Source organism: Crassostrea angulata, chromosome 8 (assembly GCF_025612915.1).
Source record: "Crassostrea angulata isolate pt1a10 chromosome 8, ASM2561291v2, whole genome shotgun sequence".
Lineage (NCBI taxonomy): Eukaryota > Metazoa > Mollusca > Bivalvia > Ostreida > Ostreidae > Magallana > Magallana angulata.
This window is the reverse complement of record NC_069118.1, coordinates 22,938,867-22,958,786: the sequence shown is the minus strand read 5'-3', so window position 1 is coordinate 22,958,786 and position 19,920 is coordinate 22,938,867. Positions and strand designations below refer to the sequence as shown.

At 29.0% G+C, this 19,920-nt stretch overlaps 2 protein-coding genes across 2 annotated transcripts; both read left to right on the top strand.

The window, feature by feature from the left end:
• The first annotated feature begins 2,641 nt into the window (after positions 1–2,641).
• Positions 2,642–5,878, top strand: LOC128160249 (multiple epidermal growth factor-like domains protein 10). Its single transcript, XM_052823547.1, has 4 exons — positions 2,642–2,742; positions 2,867–2,934; positions 3,073–3,210; positions 5,722–5,878. Exons 1-4 carry the CDS (start codon positions 2,660–2,662, stop codon positions 5,874–5,876), a joined length of 444 nt encoding a protein of 147 aa, XP_052679507.1. The 5' UTR covers positions 2,642–2,659; the 3' UTR covers positions 5,877–5,878.
• A 3,393-nt stretch (positions 5,879–9,271) lies between these two features.
• LOC128160248 (uncharacterized) lies at positions 9,272–19,229 on the top strand. Its single transcript, XM_052823546.1, has 6 exons — positions 9,272–9,392; positions 9,820–9,884; positions 10,034–10,156; positions 11,631–11,696; positions 17,059–17,124; positions 18,877–19,229. The coding sequence occupies exons 1-6, from the start codon at positions 9,295–9,297 to the stop codon at positions 19,125–19,127; spliced, it is 669 nt and encodes a 222-aa protein (XP_052679506.1). The 5' UTR covers positions 9,272–9,294; the 3' UTR covers positions 19,128–19,229.
• The last annotated feature ends 691 nt before the right edge of the window (positions 19,230–19,920 follow it).

Here is a 19,920-nt window from a genome sequence, read left to right as displayed (position 1 = left end):
CTATTCTTTAAGTTTCATATAAGGAAACATATATGCAGATGTAAATGTATAAAATATGCAATCATTTTACATGTAATTTTACGGATGTCAAACAATAAATTGTGTTTAAAAAATAGCATTCTGGCTTTGCTGCTATCATTAATTGATGAGCCTTTTAAAAAACAAAAAATTAATTTATATCATTTTTGATATTTTTAATGTTCCGTTATCTTGATTTCCTTCCCTATATATTGCTGTATTTGTTTCCAATCAAGAGTAAGTTGTTATTGTGTGTTATCATAATTTCCTTCTATGCATCGATAGTCTAAATATCACCATTAGTTTAGTAAAGTATACTCTATAAACATATAGTAGAGTTGGACTACACTTTATATTTTACATGAAGTCATGGGTAGTGGGGACAAGGCACATATATTCGTGTGGGTGGTTTTTTTTGTTTTTTTTAATTTTGTTTGTTTGGGGTTTTTTTTTTTCATTGTATAAATTAAGATGACAGGCTGCACCTCTTGCAATTATGAAAAATTTGTTGAAAAACTTACAAAGTTTAACCGGAAATGACCTTAGGTACAAATTGGCAAGCGCCGAACCAACGGACACTAAAACCAGATACAATGTAGCTGAAGAAACATAGATTAAACAATCAACTTTTATACATTTATTTATATTAATATGTGTAAATATTATTAAATATAACGTTGTAATGTGTTCTGATAAATAAATGTCCATTCATATATTACATGGTCATGCTTTGTGTATGAATTAATCAAAGTTTGATAATTCTTCTTGGAAATCAATAATTGGGTTTTTTTCATCTTTGCATAGGTGTGTATTTATCATGTATACTTAAGAATATCGGAATTCATTAAATTGTAATGCAAACAACAGTTTGCCTGAAAAAAAAATGAATTTACAGTTTCCTGTTTCTATGACAATTATAAACTGATAAGCAATTATTAAAAGAAATAAATGATTTATTGTTATTTTTTCAAAAAATGTATATCCTTTATTTTGGTGGTTTTTTTCCTGTTTGTTTTATTTGTTTCAAATTCAGAATACGTTATTAGTGTGTGATGTCATTAATTCCTCATATGCAAATTTTGTTGAAGAAATTACAATGTTGTACCAGAGAAAAAATTGATTACAAGTTTGATTAACGGATAATAAGTTAACCAAAGTAACATTGCTAAAACAATCGAAACTTCTTGGTCCTTTTCAACAAGCGGAAACATATCTTCAAGCTCAAATGCATCATATTGGTTGTAGGTTTGGATACCCCGCTTTATTCATTACATACACTAAAGGTCGGTCTACATTATGACGGCAAGTTAGAACATATATACATTGCTCGGCAATATCCGTTAAATTGACAAAGCTCTGAATGATTTGCAAGAAAACAGATTCAAAAGTGGTTTCAAAACGGTGTTTTAATCAATTTTGTAGTAAATCAAATCGTGGGGGTTGAAATATGACATAAACAAATCTTTTAGACGAGATTTTGGCACGAGATTGAAAATTCCAACTAAAACGAACACCATCTTTTCAGGTTCAAAAGGTATTTTTTTTTCAAATAAATAAAAAGCATCGATATCGTATTACATGAAGTCGCAGCAGACGGTTAAATGAAAAAGCGTTGGGATTTATGCAAGAAATAAATAAGTACGGACGTATGTACATGTACATATTGCTAATTATACATTATACTAAAAGCAGTTTTGATGAAATTAGTCTGTTACATTCTAAAGAGGTGTTTACATATAACAGAAAAATACATATGTGTATCAAGTTAAAGATCACAAGACAATAATCATACGCTCAAGGATGACAAGCTCCATTAAACATGCCTCGAACTGACTGTACAATCTTCAAATCAAGGAGTTTTTTAAAGTTTATGCTTAGTAGTGTGAATGATGAACATTTGTATCTTAAAAACGAAAACGAAATCAAAATAAGTGCTTGGAAAAAAAGTATGAACTATTTTATGTTCATAAAAAAATGTTTCGATATAAATGTAATGATAAAAATGCCTTCGAAAAAATGTATTTATAGATTTAAATATTTCTCGTATTTATACATAAGAACAATTGGTGGAAGCGTTGATTTTATTAGAGTAATTTTTTGTTGTTATATTAGCAAAAGGAAATATGCACATCTTTAAATACAAATATACATTTGTCTTCCTCATGCAAAACTATCACCTGATTTCCGTCCTTCTTCGCAAAAAACCCTTTTTGCAATTAAGTCGCCTCTTTTCTGTGATTTTTTTTAATCATTAGGTGTTTGTAAATTTATTATTCATTCCATTTTTTATGGTAAAGATGAGTTACGAATACAGCCGTCAAATTTATCCATGAAATACATATTTGGTCTGAATTTGTAGCTTAGAGGTAAAGTTTACATAATGGAAACTAGTCAATTTGATTTGAAGTTAAAATACAGTGACTTGTAAATGATTGAAACAAAGCAAAAACGTTAACATTATTTACCACTATTTGCAAAAGGAACGTAAAAAACTTGTTTGGTTCTCTAAGCATGTATGTTTAAATTTAAAACTTATGTTATAAATAACCAAGGAAATGAATTTTGACGAATTTTTTTTTAAAGGCTATGATATCATGATTTAAAACATTTACTGGAACTTTGAAATCGATTTGCAGGGGTGATGTATTGTTTTACGAATAGATTGAAAGTCCTTATGTTCCTAATTTGGATTGCAAGCTATAGTGATACTAATTGCCTTATACAGTAACTTTTTTTTTCGATGTCAAATTGATTTCAAGAGAAAAAAAATTGAAATGAATATTTTTTTATTAAATTCATCGTAATTAAGGTGTAATACGCTTTAAATTTAATTTAATGTTCTTAATAGGAAAAAACTTAAACAAGTAACCAAAGCTTGTTTATATGGTCAGTACAGAGATGGAAATGATTGCAAAGGTAAGAATATATCGAACTATTTAATAAAATAAATTAAAGCATATTAAATTATGTTTTGTTTACGTTATTAAATACCCTCCCCCCATTTTTGTCTATATGCAGACTGTTTTCAAAAACATACTATATTGCAATTTGTAGAATGTACAGTTGGATACACTGGAGTGAACTGCTCCCAGAAATGTGTTTTGCCTACATATGGAGTTTTATGTAGTAGAATATGCAACTGTTCATATTGTCATCATGGAATGGGATGCATTTCAACTCCCAGTTTCACAGGTAAAGGTTGGCGGACATCTTAAACCTTACATTACAAGTAATATCTGATTTGACAAAAATATTCATCTATTTATGTGTATTGCGTAAGAATGCTTTTTAATGTTTTTAAAATGGGGTTACAATAATATCGTTTCATCAAATGGACTGAGACGGAAACTTTATATCCAAATAAAATAGGTGTTGGTGCATGGATTATTATGTAAGTATTTACTTCCAGGAAAAATATATGACAGACACATTGTCTTCCTATTTTTCCTTGTACATCTCTTGGTAGAAAAGTGAACCAGTAAACAAGTGAAAAGCATATATAACTGTCAGGTACCGTCTTTACAAACAATCAAGGACGAAATTTAAATCCAGGTTTATTTTTCCGAAACCCTACCTAATTAGCACCTACTTGTCTTCCATTGTCTCTAGCGTTTTAATGGCCATACGCGCATGATTAGATTTGATAACAGTCTGTACTGTCGGTGTGTATATATATATATATATATATATATATATATATATATATATATATATATATATATATATATATATATATATATATATATATATATATATATATGAATTCTATGTAAGGTACCAGACTGATCTTTAGAACACCTCAACCGAAATTTTGCTTGAACTTCTAGTACATGTTTATAGCTACAATTAAAGTTATTTAGCAAACTCATTTTTCCTTTTTAAAGTTTCGTACACAACTCTATTCTTGCAATTCAATTATTTTAAATGCAGTTCTTTTTTACAATCGACCTCGATTCAGAAACCGAGTTTCATATCAAAATTTGTTTAATGTTCTACAGGATGTTCAATGAATTTTGTAAGCATTGTTTTCGCTGAAGTTACATTATGTACCAAGAACCAATTTTAAGAACCATTATTTTTTCCATGTTTTAAAGGTTGACTTTAATCAAAGAGCATGAGTGTCTAGACAAAGGAACATGTTGTGTTGTTTTATAAAACATCCATGTTAATCAATCTAAAGAAATGGATACTCATGACTGTATTACTTTCTTACGTATTTAAAAAAAACGAAACCACAAAGTTAAGGTCACAATAACGTAAAACAATAAAACGTTATCGAAAGTAAATATTGAATTCAGCATTATTATATACTTTAACATAGATACATACAACACACAGTGTAGATAACATTGACATGCGTGTATTACATGTATGGACATAAAAATATCTACAAACACCTAATTTTAGGAATAAACCAATTGTACAATCATTTGTTTTCTTTCCTTAATGCTCAATATATAATTTCCAGAGATTTCTAAAACTTTTCTCAAATTAGTTCTGCTCACATTACAGGAAGAACAGGAACGTGTATGATACAAGCGGTATTATAAATACTTGGCTCTTTTAAATACATGGACTGTAAAATATTTCGCAAAGCTTTTGAATGAAATATGGCTTTTACACATAATTATAGATGTTGAGATTATTTTTTTTTGTGGACATATTATCTTCAAAATCACTCAAACAGTAGGTATTCACAGCTGTTCGAACAATTGTAAATAGGCATATTACATTTACATATTACACTATATTACATATAATAAGAATCGGATACTTCTTTTATACAACAAACTGATGTATATTTACAATGTTTTACTCACCTTTACGTACTCTTCATGATTAATTCAACATTCTTTAAAAAAAAAGATGTAAATTAAAACAATATTTTTTTTTAAATCATGAAGGCTTTGAAGGTAGTGATCATTGCAGGAAAAATAACATTTCGGATTTTTTGTTGTAATACCGCTATCTTCATTAATGTACCTGCATGAATTATTTTTATTGTTTAAATATTGAATATGATACTTGTAATACCATCCTGCCTATAGGTATTCCGAAAGCTTACAATTATGATATATAATGTTATAATAGTAGATGCCATTATCAAACTATCCCTCCTTCACCTTGAACGAAACATAATTGTACTTGGGAGGTGGAAAAGAAAAAAGCTATGGCTTTAGTGTGAATGACAATTCATGAAAATTATAATACATAACTAATACCTTACAATATGCTGTGCAATTGACATACATCTCATGTGTTCCCCGACACGACAGATCCTACATGTACTATTAAGGGTAAAATCATAAAAACAAAATAAAGCTGCGCATGTGACATCGCGGTGGTATTGATTGTAATGTCATCAAAGTTGATGCTACAGATAGTGTTACATCAAGAAACGAGTCAATGTAAGACAGACAACCAATGGTCCATTACATGTATTTAATGAATTGCTCATTCAGATTCATGGATTAGCTAAAGAAAATTATAAAATAAATAAACTTATACGAATACTCAAACTGAATACACAATGATTTACTATTTCAGGCTATTAATTGCAAAACAATAATTGATTATATGCATGTATAATTGTTTATACCAACTAAATAATAACATTTGAGAGCTTTTAAGTTTAACAAAGAAACTTGTTACAAAATGAAAAAAAAAAAATGGAATACTTTTACCTTTTGATATCTTTATCAGAAAATCAACCAACATTCAGAACAAAACGACCAGAAAGAGAGTTCTTCCTTGGTCATCATTATAATCATATCAGCTGGAGGAGTGATAACACTGGCGCTACTTATGTTGATCTGCGGAATAACACCCAGATCTCGCTTCACATCAATTGTCACTGATAACGGCCATGAATAAAGAAATGTATTAAATAAATGAATTTTATATTTTTAAGAGATTGTACATTGTATTTAATCATTGAATCAAGTTTTATTTTGGGGGGGGGGGGGGGGGGTAATTACCTAGTTTTGAAATTAGATTAAGACAATGTTAATGATAACATTATATAAATTTCTGTGTTATCATATACTTTTTAACAATATAAATATTAGTGTTTTCTGTTAGGTGATTCAAATGCATGCATATTTTAAAATTTTAAAAAATTCACATATCATTTAAAGATTTTACCACGGTTGTAAGCGGTTCACATCCACATCCTGCATCCAAACATATGGAAGATGATATGGCTAATTCACATAATTGCATACATAAAATGTAATTTTAAGTACCATACTTTTATGTCATATACGAGAAAAAAAATAATTAGTAATTTGTTTTTACCCACTGTATCAAAATCAAATTATCCAAATATTAATATTAATAATTACAATATTTGTTTACTTTAATAATTAAGTTAAATCGTTATCCAAGTCGATTTATTAAAATTCGGGGTTTAGTTTGGTTTATATTTTACAATTTAATACTTTTATAACATGTAAAATATTTTTTTTTAAATTATGTAAACGATATCCAAACGCTTTTTAGAACGCATTATGTAAAACATAAGATGTGAGATGGCTTACGTCATACGCTTTAATTATTATGAGAATCAATACTAAGCAATTTGAGTGTAAACTGGTCTGATTTCTGTTCAGAAAGAAGTCCTATCATGTTTGTTGTAATTGAACAATCCATGTACATTTTGAAGCAAGTAACAGAAAATGATCCAAGGGTATCATTTAGGTTTAATTTGGCTATCTTATATTCGTAGCAGGGTTAAGCTAATATACATTTTCTTAAAGTGTCCACATTGTAATATTTACTATTGACAGATTTACTAAAATTAATATATTGTAACCAATAACATATGAAATGTTTACCGCTCAAGCATGGTATCTTATAGTAGTGAAAGATGTGTGTCTGTAATATGAACTACAGTTTTTAATGTGTTCATAATAAACATATACTAGATGTAATATATATCAAATTTGATGCACTTCTTTCTCTGTATTGCGCAAAAATAATTGTATAATCGCAAAAATTGACTAACTGCATCAGTTAAATCACATATAGAATTGATCAATTGAGTTCGATAACAATAAATGCAGGCTTTTTTCGTTGTTTTGTTTTTATGTTTCTGTTGGTTTTTTTTTCTAATGATACTAATTGGCTCTTTTTTCTCATATTGCATTCATTTTAAATTATTTCATACAAATACATGCCACTATCTGTGAAATTTGTATTGGTTTAACAGATATATAGACAGCAGCTTGCTTTGAAAAATGTTTCTTCAAGTATTTCGAAGTGAATAGATTTCGTAAAGGATTGGTAAAATATGTAAATTGTATTTTTTGAAAGATACTTTTTGTGACATTATTTAATTAGATATGTTTTAGTTAACCTTTAGCATCATTATTACCCTCACAGTTCTATTACCAATACATTCCTTATATAAAATTGTTATCTGCCGAATATGGGATTATGTTGACTATCCCGTGCGATCCACCTTTTTATGGTGTCATGTGTATTTATAAATGTGTACTATAGAAGTAATCATATATACGGTTGTGTTACTAGTACTTTTTAAGGATAAATGTGTAGGATTTGCACTTTTGTCTCATGTAAAAAACTGATTTTTGTTAAATTAGTAATTAAACTAATTAATTGTTAAACTTACTAAATATGGTGAAGATTGAGTCACAAATGCCTGCCTGTCGTTCAACGCATTAGAGCTTAGACAAATTACCAATTAAGCATACAGTTATATCTGGAATTAATAAAACCGTGTAATATGGCAAAGGAAAAACACATCCATTGACATAAGACAAATATATTATTTATAATTACATGGTTTCGAGAGCGACAAACCAAAATAGTTGCCCCATTGTGACAGGGAAGCCCTGGAGGAAGTGTTATGCCGATACCAGGACATAATAATAAAATTAATGAATTTATGACATAACAAGAGAACTAATTAAAATATGTTTTAAAAAATACTTAATAGTAATTACTAGTACGCTTAAACGCAAGTCATGTGCACCTGGATCCAATTCTCATAAACAATTTTAACACATTGATTATCTTGTTGATATAGCTAGACTAAGTTAAATGCATTTGTTCTCACTGAATTTCTAATCACTGCGTCTATTATCATTAAATTTCACTTGCCTGACTGGAGATTAAGGCTTCAATATAACGAATGCACAAATTATAATTACGCCTCCGTGGACATCACCGAATCACGTTCACTGGTACCAGGATAAACGAGCGCGACCCGAGACGAAACAACATCTCTTTGTTGTTATCAACTGGTCAATTGACAAAAACACTAGGGTCTGTAGGAGCTTATTTTATTGAAACAAATAACGATCTACATGTACATAATATGTACACAGGGTAACCAAAATCTGCACGTTCGCAACACAAAGTCAACCTTGATTTTGACAAATAGCAACATGTAATCTTTAAATGATAACAGAACGTTTATGTTTTAGCATTAAAGTTTAAAAACGGAATTATGAACGTTTCCTATATATATTTCAATTTAAGCGACGATCCTTCATATTATCAAATGAAGGAAATTATTATATCGAAGTGTTTATGTAACAACAAGCAGGTATCAGATATATTAGAAAAAGCTTATGAACATGGTCGTGCATTGAACATTTTAGTAGACATGAATTGATGTTGATGGGTTGACCTTTTCGCAAAATTGTTTTCAGAAAATGTATTCGTATATTCTATTGGTAATGTAAGATTGATTAAAGCCGTTTAAAGGCCTGAAAGTGTTAGTAAATAGGATTTGAGAGGGGTTGAGTAAATGCATTTATAAGTAAAACATGATTGATAAAATTAAATTAAATGCATCATTTAAGATAAGAGATAAATTTGATCAGGTTAAATGGATCTTCAATGCGTTACCCAAGCACGTTGTGTCGATTCCATAAGTTAATACACGCTCCCAAAAAGGTGTGGGGATGCATTTAAATTCCATTTTCTATACGTAAACTTTAGAAAGAGACAAGTCGTTTACGAGAAAAAAGCCCCCCCCCCCCTCTATTGCTACTTCACTGTTACCTCTGCATTTACAAAACACATCATGTTACTTTGAGGATATTACATACATTAGGATTAATAGATATGTTGAAAATTGAACAATATGAATAAAAACAAATTGTTTACATAACGTCAATGGTATTTTGAGTGAATACGTGCATTATACTGCGTACTGTACTTGCAAAATTTGCATATCCGCATACCAGTTTTAAATATTCGAACGATTCGGAAGAAACTTTAATGCATAGTTTTTAATTGGTTTCCATGTTTGGCAAAACCAATATGACATTTACCAATGCTTTTCTCCTTTCTTGTACATTTCATTCTTTCTGGACAAGTGTTGTGAATAGTTGCTCTATTGGGTAAGTATATAATAAACTTAAAATATCCGTTTTATCTAATATGACAATGTATAATTCTAGATCTATTTGATTTTTTTTCCGATTCCTAGATCATATTGCAATATAAGTTGCATTATTCCTGTCAAACAGATTCTGTTGCAAAATTTTATTAGCTCTATTTATATAAAAAGAATGAAAATCGTTTATTAACTGATTTTTCTATTGTTTATCAAAAGAGCTAGGTTAGAACTGATCCTAATTTTTGTAGGTAGTTAATGAATCTTTCTGATGAATGAAAATGAATATTTGGTTTTTTAACATTATTTTGTTATAACGTTTTCAGTATTATTTACAATGTTAGTATCATGTTCATAAATCAGCTCATTATTTCTTTAATAGTTTAAGCGTTTTCTTGGCTCGTAAGATACATTATGCATTGGTTTTACAGACATTTAAAAAGCAGCGAAGATGCCTGTTGTGTTAATTTTTTCAAAGAGAAAAACTTCTGTAAAGGTTTGTTTATTGACAGTTACATGTATTTGCACAGAAATATAGTTTCTAAATGTCAATATTATGAAATGTTAATACGAAGGTAAACATTATAATAATGATTCCCATAAGCAAATGCTAGTTTATCCTTTACTTTTTAAAAAAATTTGTAGAATGCCCAATTGGATATATCGGAGTAAATTGTAGTGATACATGCACTCCACCATTTTTTGGAAACTTGTGTAGCTTTAGGTGTGAATGTTTGAAATGTCATCATATTAACGGCTGTGTAACAGGTAAATACATAACTATTAATTATCATTTTTTTTAAATATAAAAAAAAAAGGTATAAAATTATTCAAAAGAACATTGCCACTAATTGATCTTCCCATTTTCAGTTTGAGAATGCATGAATACCTGCCAAATTGCATGAATATTCATACTAGACACAAAGCTAACTTTTCTTTTTTAAGGAACATGATCCTATCTATACGTTCTTTCAAATTTATTATTTTTGTAAAATCCATTTTTTTAATCGCTATTTAAAGCTTAACATGGCAAAATCAACGCTTTAATATGAGTTCAAATTCTGATGACAACAGATATTCAAATCTAAGTTGAACTTTCAAAGTATAAAAGAAAATCCTTTCAACCCTTAACTTAAAGTTAATGAAGACATGAACTTATCAACTTTTATTCAAAGCGTAAACTATTCATCTTAGATTTAAAAAATAAAAATATATGACTGCAATTTAAACTTTAGTATCATCGAAAGTATTATACATGTACAAACACACTGAATTAAGTTTTAATTCAATAGCAAATTTGGATTCACCTCACTAGGTTTATTTTAAATCAAGTACTGTCAAAGTGGTTTTTTACGTTTGACTTTGAGGCCGAGTTTTCTATAGTCAAACATTTCGCTTGCCATTTGGTATTTAATACGCGGATGCGTGCTGTAGAAGACTAAAGTTTTGATAAGTATACCATACGCGGAAAGGTGTTCAATGCTGTCTTAAGCTTAACGCGTAGCAAGGGTAATTATTTTCAAACGAGTAAATAACCACTTTGTTGGTAAACGTCTCAAAAATATAGTCTTTAGAGTTATAAATGTACACATTTACAACTTCGATACTATATTAAATAAATGATTAGTATGCAAGCTCAGTTCTCATGTATACATGCAAATGTAAACTTAAGGTTATTTTTTTTTTAAATTTAACTCTTAGTGATACTGTCAGATCGTAATAAGCATGTATTTTGGGGAGGGTTGTTTTCTATCATACATCAATAACTGAAACTTTTTTACACTGTACAGTTCGTTATATAGTGAAATCAACATAATTAAAGACGATTGCAGTGAAAAATATACTGTGTCATATTTTATGAGTCTGAATGTGCAAAGTACATGTACTTATTGTAAAAAGTTTTAAGTTGTGGTATAAACCTAGTTATGCGTATATTAAGTCTGAAATTTAATTCTCTATTTTGTTCATTCAAACAAAATGTTTTGAAATTATTTTTGAAAGAAAAAAATTCTAAATAGTGATCCATACTTTGTTTATATACTTCCATCATCTATTTTCCCCTCTGTCATGTAGAGAACATATATTTTAAGAGGTTGAAACGGTATGAAAGAAAAAAAATACTGTACTACAAGCATGTGGTGTAGTAGTAAGTTTCAGAATCTGTCTTATTAACAAAATGTTGTTTCCTTATGCAATAACAATAGTTAACAGTTTCTTTACAGAAATCCTTTTTTTTATCTAGACAAAAAAAGGAGCGAACCGAAACTCACAACACACGCACTGCAGAACATAACAAATCCAAAAATAGGCAAGCATACATAAATGTTTGTATTTCAATTCTTTGCAAAGCTCTCTTTTGCTATATTTTTGTTTTGTTCTTCGATTCAACTTACTATTTCCGTTCAAATATTGATAAATTATTTATGAAAAGATTTACAAATATCCATGGCTTCTATTGCAATTTCAATGGGATAAAGGGACAATTGAAAAATTAAGAAATGTCTACTACTCCATGTGGTAAAAGGTAACATTAATAGAAAAAATTAGAATCTGCATTTCAAAGTACGTCAACTTGTGAAATGAAATTGTATGTTGGTTCTTTAATTCGCCAAACACTTTAGATATTTTCTATTCCTGTGAACTTGGCATTACCTTCACGCTTTGCTTATGTTGTTTTAAGTAGTAGAAAACGCTGCAATTTATTGTGAACATCATGAAACTTTCGTTCTTAATTTCTTTTCTGCAGTGTTTGATAAAATATATCATTTCCAAAGATGGATGATTGCAATTCTATAACTATGTAAGTTAACAAAATAACAGTTACAATAAAATATAAAGCTTATTGTATGGATTTAATTTCATTAATGCATACCGCATTAATGAAAATATTTTTCGGTCAATTTTCCTTTGATACGTCGATCAATAAAAAAATTATTAAATTAATTTCTTATCAATTAAAAATCAATTTTCAAATCATAAAATGTGAAGTGTTATTATCGATAATGTAAATAATGTATATTAAGCGGCGCTTATGAATACAAAACACCAACAGCAACAATAATCAAAATTGTTGTGCCTTCAACGGATGCAGAGATATTGATCTGAATAAAATGGATATAGAGAGTTGGAATCTGAACTGGCTGAATTGAAAACGAAAAGGAAATGCATGGAATGGCTTGTGATGTTATTCACTGTGCAGCAAGATTTGTTAAAACTTGTCTTAATGTGAGTTAAATCGCTGGACATTGCAACTGGGTATAACCAAGGAAGGAGACGCGATCAGAAAAAAAAGTATATATGTCGACAAACAAAAGTATGTATGTGCGACTTTTGTCAATATTGTGATAACTAGAAAGCCAGTGAGATACTTAATAGATATATTTGCCTTTTGGAATTCGCCAAAGAAGTTGATGCACTACATATAGCTTTGATTTACGATGCTTATTCTCATTACCGATCATGTACGTGTGTTACCTTAAAACTCATCGTTATCAAATTTGATCAGCAGTGTTACCGTGAATAGTGCACATGCTTATATGTTCGTTATAATGAGAAGACACTTTTTCATCTAGTAAATGAATATTAGTAACGTGCCTTGCTTATTTTTTTTTCCGAATAAACTTTTATTTTATTTTTTTATAAAGTTCTTTTTTGTTTGCTGACAATTAGACAGACACAAATTTACATTTTGTTGACAGTATTTATTTTGAAGATTCCATTTATAGATTGTGTTAATTCAAAAAGAAAAGTAGATCCGGCAAAAATTGTAATTGATGGAGATATCAAACAAACTTTTCGATCAATTAGAAGCGCCAATATCTTATCACAAAACTTTTGTGTAATGATGTTAACGCATTTAATTTAAAAAGGCTTCATGAACGTTTCCCTAGATATATTTCAATTTGAACCACAACCTTTAGATTATCAAATGAAGGAAATAATTATATCCATGCTTTTATACAACAACAAGCATGTCTTAGTTATATAAGAAAAGCCCATGGACACGATCGTGCACTGAAAAATTATGAGTACACATGAGTGTTGGTTGCTTGACATTTTCCCATCATTATTTAGAAAACATGTACAATATAATCTATTAACAATGTAAATTAATTATCACCGTTTACATAAGCACGTAGCGTGTTCGATAAGTTTATACCTGCTCTCAAAAAAGTAGGGGAAGGGTAATCGCTCCTAAATGTAAACACATAAAACATGTCTGTTTTGAGACCCCCCCCCCCACCATCGTTTGCTATCTGCATACTATCTCTGCATGTAAAAAGCAGATCACGTTAATATTTTGGTAATATTACCTACATTAGGATATATAGATATATGTAAAGCTAAACAATATGAATAATAAACAATAATGTAAATAAAGTCAATGGTATTTTAGAACGTGCTTTATGCGGCGTACTAAACTTGTATAATTTGCATATCCGCATAATCATCAGTTTTAAAGCCGAACGATTCGGAAGAAGTTTTTACGCATATTTTTTAAGTTGGTTTCGACGTTTTGCAAAACCAATATGACATTTATTCTTGCTTTCCTCCTTTATTGTACATTCCTTTCTATCCGGACAAGTGTCGTAAATAGTTGCTCTACCGGGTAAGTATGTAATAAAAAAAAAATGATTGCTTAATTTAATGTGACAATCTATAATTCTAGATCTATTTAATTTTTTTATTCATAGATCATATTGCAATATGAGCTGCATTTTTTTCGTTTAAAATTTTCTTTTGCAAAATTTTATTTCCTTAAATTATATGACAAAAATGAATATCACTCATTGAAAAAGACTTATTTTACAATATGATTATCTTAAGAGCTTTTCGGAGGTGACCTATAATGTATAATTGAACCTAATTTTTGTAGACAGTAAATACGTCTTTCTAATGAGAAAGAATTAGTATGTGGGTTTGCTTCAATATGTTGTCATAAAATTAAAAGCACCATTAACAAGTATCATTGTATCATGTTCAAAGAGAAAAGAAGTCTTCAAAAACAACTCATTTCTTTTTAATAAAAAATTAAGCGTTTTCTTGTTTCGTAAGACACATTTACATGTATACATGTATGTTGGTTTTACAGGCATTTAAAAAGCAGCGAAGATGCCTGTTGTGTTAATTTTTTCAAAGAGAAAAAATTCTGTAAAGGTTTGCTTATTGAAAGAAACATATATCTGTACACAATTATAGTTTCTAAATGTCAATATTATGAAATGTAAATACGAAGGTAAACATTATAATATGATGTCGAATTCCATAAGCAAATGCTTGTTTATCATTTACTTTTTTCATTTTTGTGTAGAATGCCCAAATGGATATATCGGAGTCAACTGTTCTCATCCATGCAATCCACCATTGTATGGAAACTTGTGTAGCTTGAGTTGTGAATGTGTAAAATGTCATCATATTTACGGCTGTGTAACAGCTAAATCTATAACTACTAATTATGATGTTTATATGTAAAAAAAAATTGCCACTGGACATATAGCTCACAATTCTTTATTAATAAACATGGTTCTTTTCATATATTTATCCAAATTGATTTGGAATATTATGCATGTATCTTGATTAGTAAATGACGTTTAATTTATATACAATAATCACTATTAGAGCTAAACATTGCACTTCAAATACTTTAATATGATTTTAAAATTCTGATGACAACAGGCATTTCAATCTTGATTGAACTTTCAAAGTACAGTAGAAAAGCATTTCAGCCATTAACATTTGAATGATTAATAAATAAAGTTATCAACTTTTATTCAAATTTTAAGCTATTCATATTTGATTTTAAAAAAAGAGATTACTGCAATTAAATTAAAAGCATCAAAAACATTGTGCTCGCACAATACATTTAGCTTTAATTCAAGAACCAATTCAAAAAACATCCGGGTTTATATTCATTTTAACTCTCAAGTACTGTTCAAGTGGTTAATTACGCTTAAGGTTAAATACGAATATTATATAGTCATACAATACGCTTGGGTATTAAATACCTGATGCTTGCTTTACAACAATAAAGTTTTATTTTTTTTAATGCGCGCAGTGGTGTTCAACCTTGGTTTAGCCTACAGCGTAAAAACTACTTGTCTGTAAGCGGTTCAAAAAGTATACCTCACAGTTATACATTTACATATTAAAAGCCTCAAAACTATTTAATTAATAATAAGTATGCACGTCCAATCCACATGTGTATTTGTATAGTTATAGGTTTTGTTTTTATTTATATTCAACTCTTAAGGATATTGTCATGTCGTAAAAAGCATGTAGGTTTTGTTTTTTGTTTTTAAATTTACTCCAATAACTGAAACTTCACAACAGTGTACAATAAGCACACATTACCTCGGACATTGGGGTAAAACCTGCAGTTGGCTCAATCTGTCAATCAAACGATTTTTATTATTTTTTAATAAGATGGTTACGTATAATTTTTATTTTGTCAACAGCTTATTAAATTAATGATTTTAAAGCAGTCAAAGTCAGAATTGAATAAGGTACACGAAGACAACAACATGACATGAACAATTAAATTAACCAAATTCAAAGAAGATTGGAGTAAAATAATATACTGTTTCAAAGTTTTCAAGTCTGAATTTGCATGTTACTAATTGAAAAAAGTTTCAAGTTGTGGAATATCCCATATTATGCTTACATTTAGTCTGATTTTTTTCTTTTATTATGTTTATTCCGATAAAATGATTGGAAATAAATTTAGAAAAAAGAAATTCTTAATAGAGATATAGACACAGATACAGACTTTATGTTTAAGCTCCCATCACGTAGTTTCTCATAATATACGTTCAGAACACATTTTTATGACGTTAAAAGATATGAGAAAATTGTTTAATTGCATAACTTTTCTTTTAACTCTGTGAATAATTAATTTCTAATTAGTTGTCGATGATCATATAAATGTTAAAAAAATGTTTATCTAATATTAAATTTTTAGTATTTGCAGCAATTTCGAAACATTACCTGATGTTAAAAAAACACACCGAAAAATCGATTTGCGTTTGTGATGATAAAGATAAGCTATTACATTTTTATGCATTATTTTAATTGTGGATTATTTCAATTTTCCTATGACATGATAAGTTTGATAATTATTTCTTTTGAGCAACGAATACATATAAGTGATGCTGTCCCCAGCCAAATTGATGATAAGAACACACGGGCGAGATCTGTCTAGAGTTTATAAACACAGCTTGTTCTTTTGATAAACTGTTTTTATTAAATAACGTTTCATTAAATAAATTATTAAATCAACATTGCTATCTGTACATGTATACCGGATTTTATAAAATAAATATCTAATACAAATCTACAGACCTTTTACAAATATCTACAAATATTAATGTTTTTATTATTTCATGCGGCACGATCTTAATCATCAGGAACATATCCAAGAGTACCCGATTGATATGAAAATCAAAGCGTATCCAATGCGTTTAAAATCGAGCAAATCGTTTCGAGCAAGAACATTTCGTATAAACCATAAAACGTTTGTGTGAACCGTCTAGTGAGCATCGGGCTGAGGTGTAATAGTAGTACGTTTCAGTGTGTGTATTTAAGAAATGTAATATATTTGTGTATTTAAAAAATGTAATATATAGAATAACAAGGGTTTAAAAATTCAATTATTAAAATTGTTTTTTACCTAGACAACACAATGAGCGAACCAAACGTCACGACACGCGCACTGCGGAACTTAAGAATTCTAAAAATAGGTGGGCATACATTACATTGTAACTTTTCCTATGTTATGTTTTTTTTATATTTTGGAAAACTTACTTTTGCTATATTTTTGTTTTTGTTTTTCCATTTAATCTACTGTGAATATTCAGTCATTTATTGATAATAAGATTTACAATTATCTATGGCTTCTTTTGCAAATTTAAATGGTAAAAAGGAACAATTAAGAAATTGAGACACGTGTCTTTTACTATATGCGGTAAATGGAAACAATAATGGAAAGGATTTAATGTGTATTTCAAAATGCGTCAATTTTGGAACTTAAAACTGTTTGTTTGTACTTTAATTTGTCACACACTTTTGAACTTTGTATTATGTGCATGCTATGCTTCTGTTGTTATTTGTATCAAAACGATATCAATGATAGTAGTAAAAGCACTCTGCATTTTATTGTCAACATCTTCAAACTTCCGATCTAGATTTCTTTTGGAGATTTCTATTAAAAAAAGTTTCAAAACATTGCCATTCTACTGCTACTAACGTTTACAAAAAAAAAAAAACAGTTACAATGAAATATCAAGCTTATTTAATGGATTTGTTTTTTTCTAAAAAAATATCCAATAATCGGGAGGGTCCGAAAGTTTCGCTTCCAATTTTATACCAAACACCCTTGACCCAATTAAGGTTTCTTGTTGCACATACCATTGGCTCTGAAATAAATTCAACCCTCTAAACCTCCTAACGGAAAAAAAATCCGGACCTGCTTTTGGAAAGGACAAACGAGAAGCCTCGAAGAACAAATTATATTTCTTTGAAAATTAGCTTAGAATTTACAAATTATTACAGTAAGGGGCTTTCAGTTCTTATCAATTATGAATTCAGTTAAAAAAATCATTTTTGATGTGCCGAATTAAATAAGGATTTGGAAAAATAGGTAAAATTTAATAATTTAAGCCCTGCTTGAAGGGCCCCTGTTTATTAACATAAGTCATGGAAATAACAACTTATATTCCCAAAGTTCCCTCTAAAGTGTAATATACCAAATTAATTAGAATTAGCCTTGAATATGTTTTTTTGTTTGTTTTGTTTTGTATTTGTTTTTGTTTTTTTTTTATTTAGTTGTTGACGAACGACACACGGCAACGGACGAAAACCAATTGGAACCAATTGCAAAAGGTATCCACTTGAGTGCATTAGATGACCTTAAATATCATTAAAGCTTATCTGCAATTTGTCTTTAACTTGAAAAAGGAAAATATTTCAAATTAAAGTTGTCAAATAGTCAACATTCCCACAGACAAGGAAATGATTATATGAAATGAAATGAAAATAGGACTACTACTTAAACTAAAAAATGAAATTAATATTATAATTAGCTTTTTTAATTTTCAAATTACAGGATGTTTATCAAATACCATGCATCTACAAACTTCATGTCGGTTTTAATTTTGTAGTGGAATGCTGATTATAATTTTAAAATATATAAAAACAAGTTGGATATAAATGCACAGAGTGACTGTTTAAGCAGGCCATTATTTCAAACTCGTCAGAAGCATTACTATATTAAAAGCTGGTGTTTATTTTTATTGTAAATGTTATTCGTCTTAATGATTTAAGTAATAATGTGCATGTCTTGGCCATGCCACTTTATATTAGATATTCAAGAAAACAGTATCAAAATATCAGATGCAAGTCATAAAAACAAAGAAGGACATATTAATGAATTTCATTGAATGTACAGATAAACACTTAAATGCGGTCTGAAGTATTAGTTATATCTTTATCAGATCAAACAACGGAACTCAAAACAATAAAACGACAAGGAAAACAGCCGGAAAACATGAATAATTCAGCGAAGATGACCGATTTGATAATAATATCAACTGGATTAGTCTTAACGGTTGTATTATTAACGTTGATCTCATTCACTTACTGCAAACGTTTTACCTCAGCATATGTTAATGGAAACAATCCTGACTTTCAAAATATTCAAGAAATGGACACTGTCTATGCTGAAATCAGTAGACGAAGAATCTGAAAAAAAAGTCAAGCTTGGGCTTTTTTGTTGATTATCAAATGATGGAATAACGATCTTAAAGATTTTCAATTGAAACCTAAAATATTTATAATAGGAAACATGTATTTTATTTTTTTATTTGGAAAAAATACAATTAAGGTGGTATGGGACACTTCCATGTTGTGACGTATTGTTTATCGAAATAAACAATAAAATAAAGTGTAATTACATAAGTAGTTTCTTTCCAAAATTGGCCATCTAACTCCAAAGCGCAGTGGGTTAGAGGGTTTACTACGAACCTGTTAGTCATGAGTTCGAATCCCGCTGGGGTTTTTACAATTTTTACCTTAGTTTTCAAATATTTTTAAAAGCTATGTTTTGGTTAAATATTGTAAAATTTGAAAATTCTAAACCGGTGAAAGTTTTTCAATTATATATAGTACTTTAATCCACATTAATATCGACATATGTCCCATACCACCTTAAGAGGAAGAATAACTTTGATATGCTTGTTTATCTTATATTTTCAATTAAGGAATCAATTTATTTTTTACCTTTGTTTTACAATGTAACATAACTTAGGACAGTTTACGCTTTATAAACCGCAAGTTATGTTATACTTGAATAACTTAGATTGATATGAAATCTATTTCTTATTATTTAATTTTCTACTAATTAAATCAGATATTAAGGTCCATAAACTAGTTAAAATATGTTAATTTGTGCAAAATTGAAACGTAACGTCGATTGGATTAGTACATTTCGCACGTGCGTCGTATTGTTACGTAGGCAAGTTTTGTTATACGATATATAT

Bases quoted from the DNA above. Each gene is read 5' to 3' on its own strand.
- LOC128160249 (XM_052823547.1), top strand. From the start codon at position 2,660: ATGTATTGTTTTACGAATAGATTGAAAGTCCTTATGTTCCTAATTTGG. The intron at 2,743-2,866 runs GTAACTTTTTTT...TGTTCTTAATAG, and splicing joins GATACTAATTGCCTTATACA to GAAAAAACTTAAACAAGTAA. The intron at 2,935-3,072 runs GTAAGAATATAT...TGCAATTTGTAG, and splicing joins AGATGGAAATGATTGCAAAG to AATGTACAGTTGGATACACT.
- LOC128160248 (XM_052823546.1), top strand. From the start codon at position 9,295: ATGTTTGGCAAAACCAATATGACATTTACCAATGCTTTTCTCCTTTCT. The intron at 11,697-17,058 runs GCAAGCATACAT...TTTTTTACCTAG, and splicing joins CATAACAAATCCAAAAATAG to ACAACACAATGAGCGAACCA. The intron at 17,125-18,876 runs GTGGGCATACAT...TATCTTTATCAG, and splicing joins CTTAAGAATTCTAAAAATAG to ATCAAACAACGGAACTCAAA.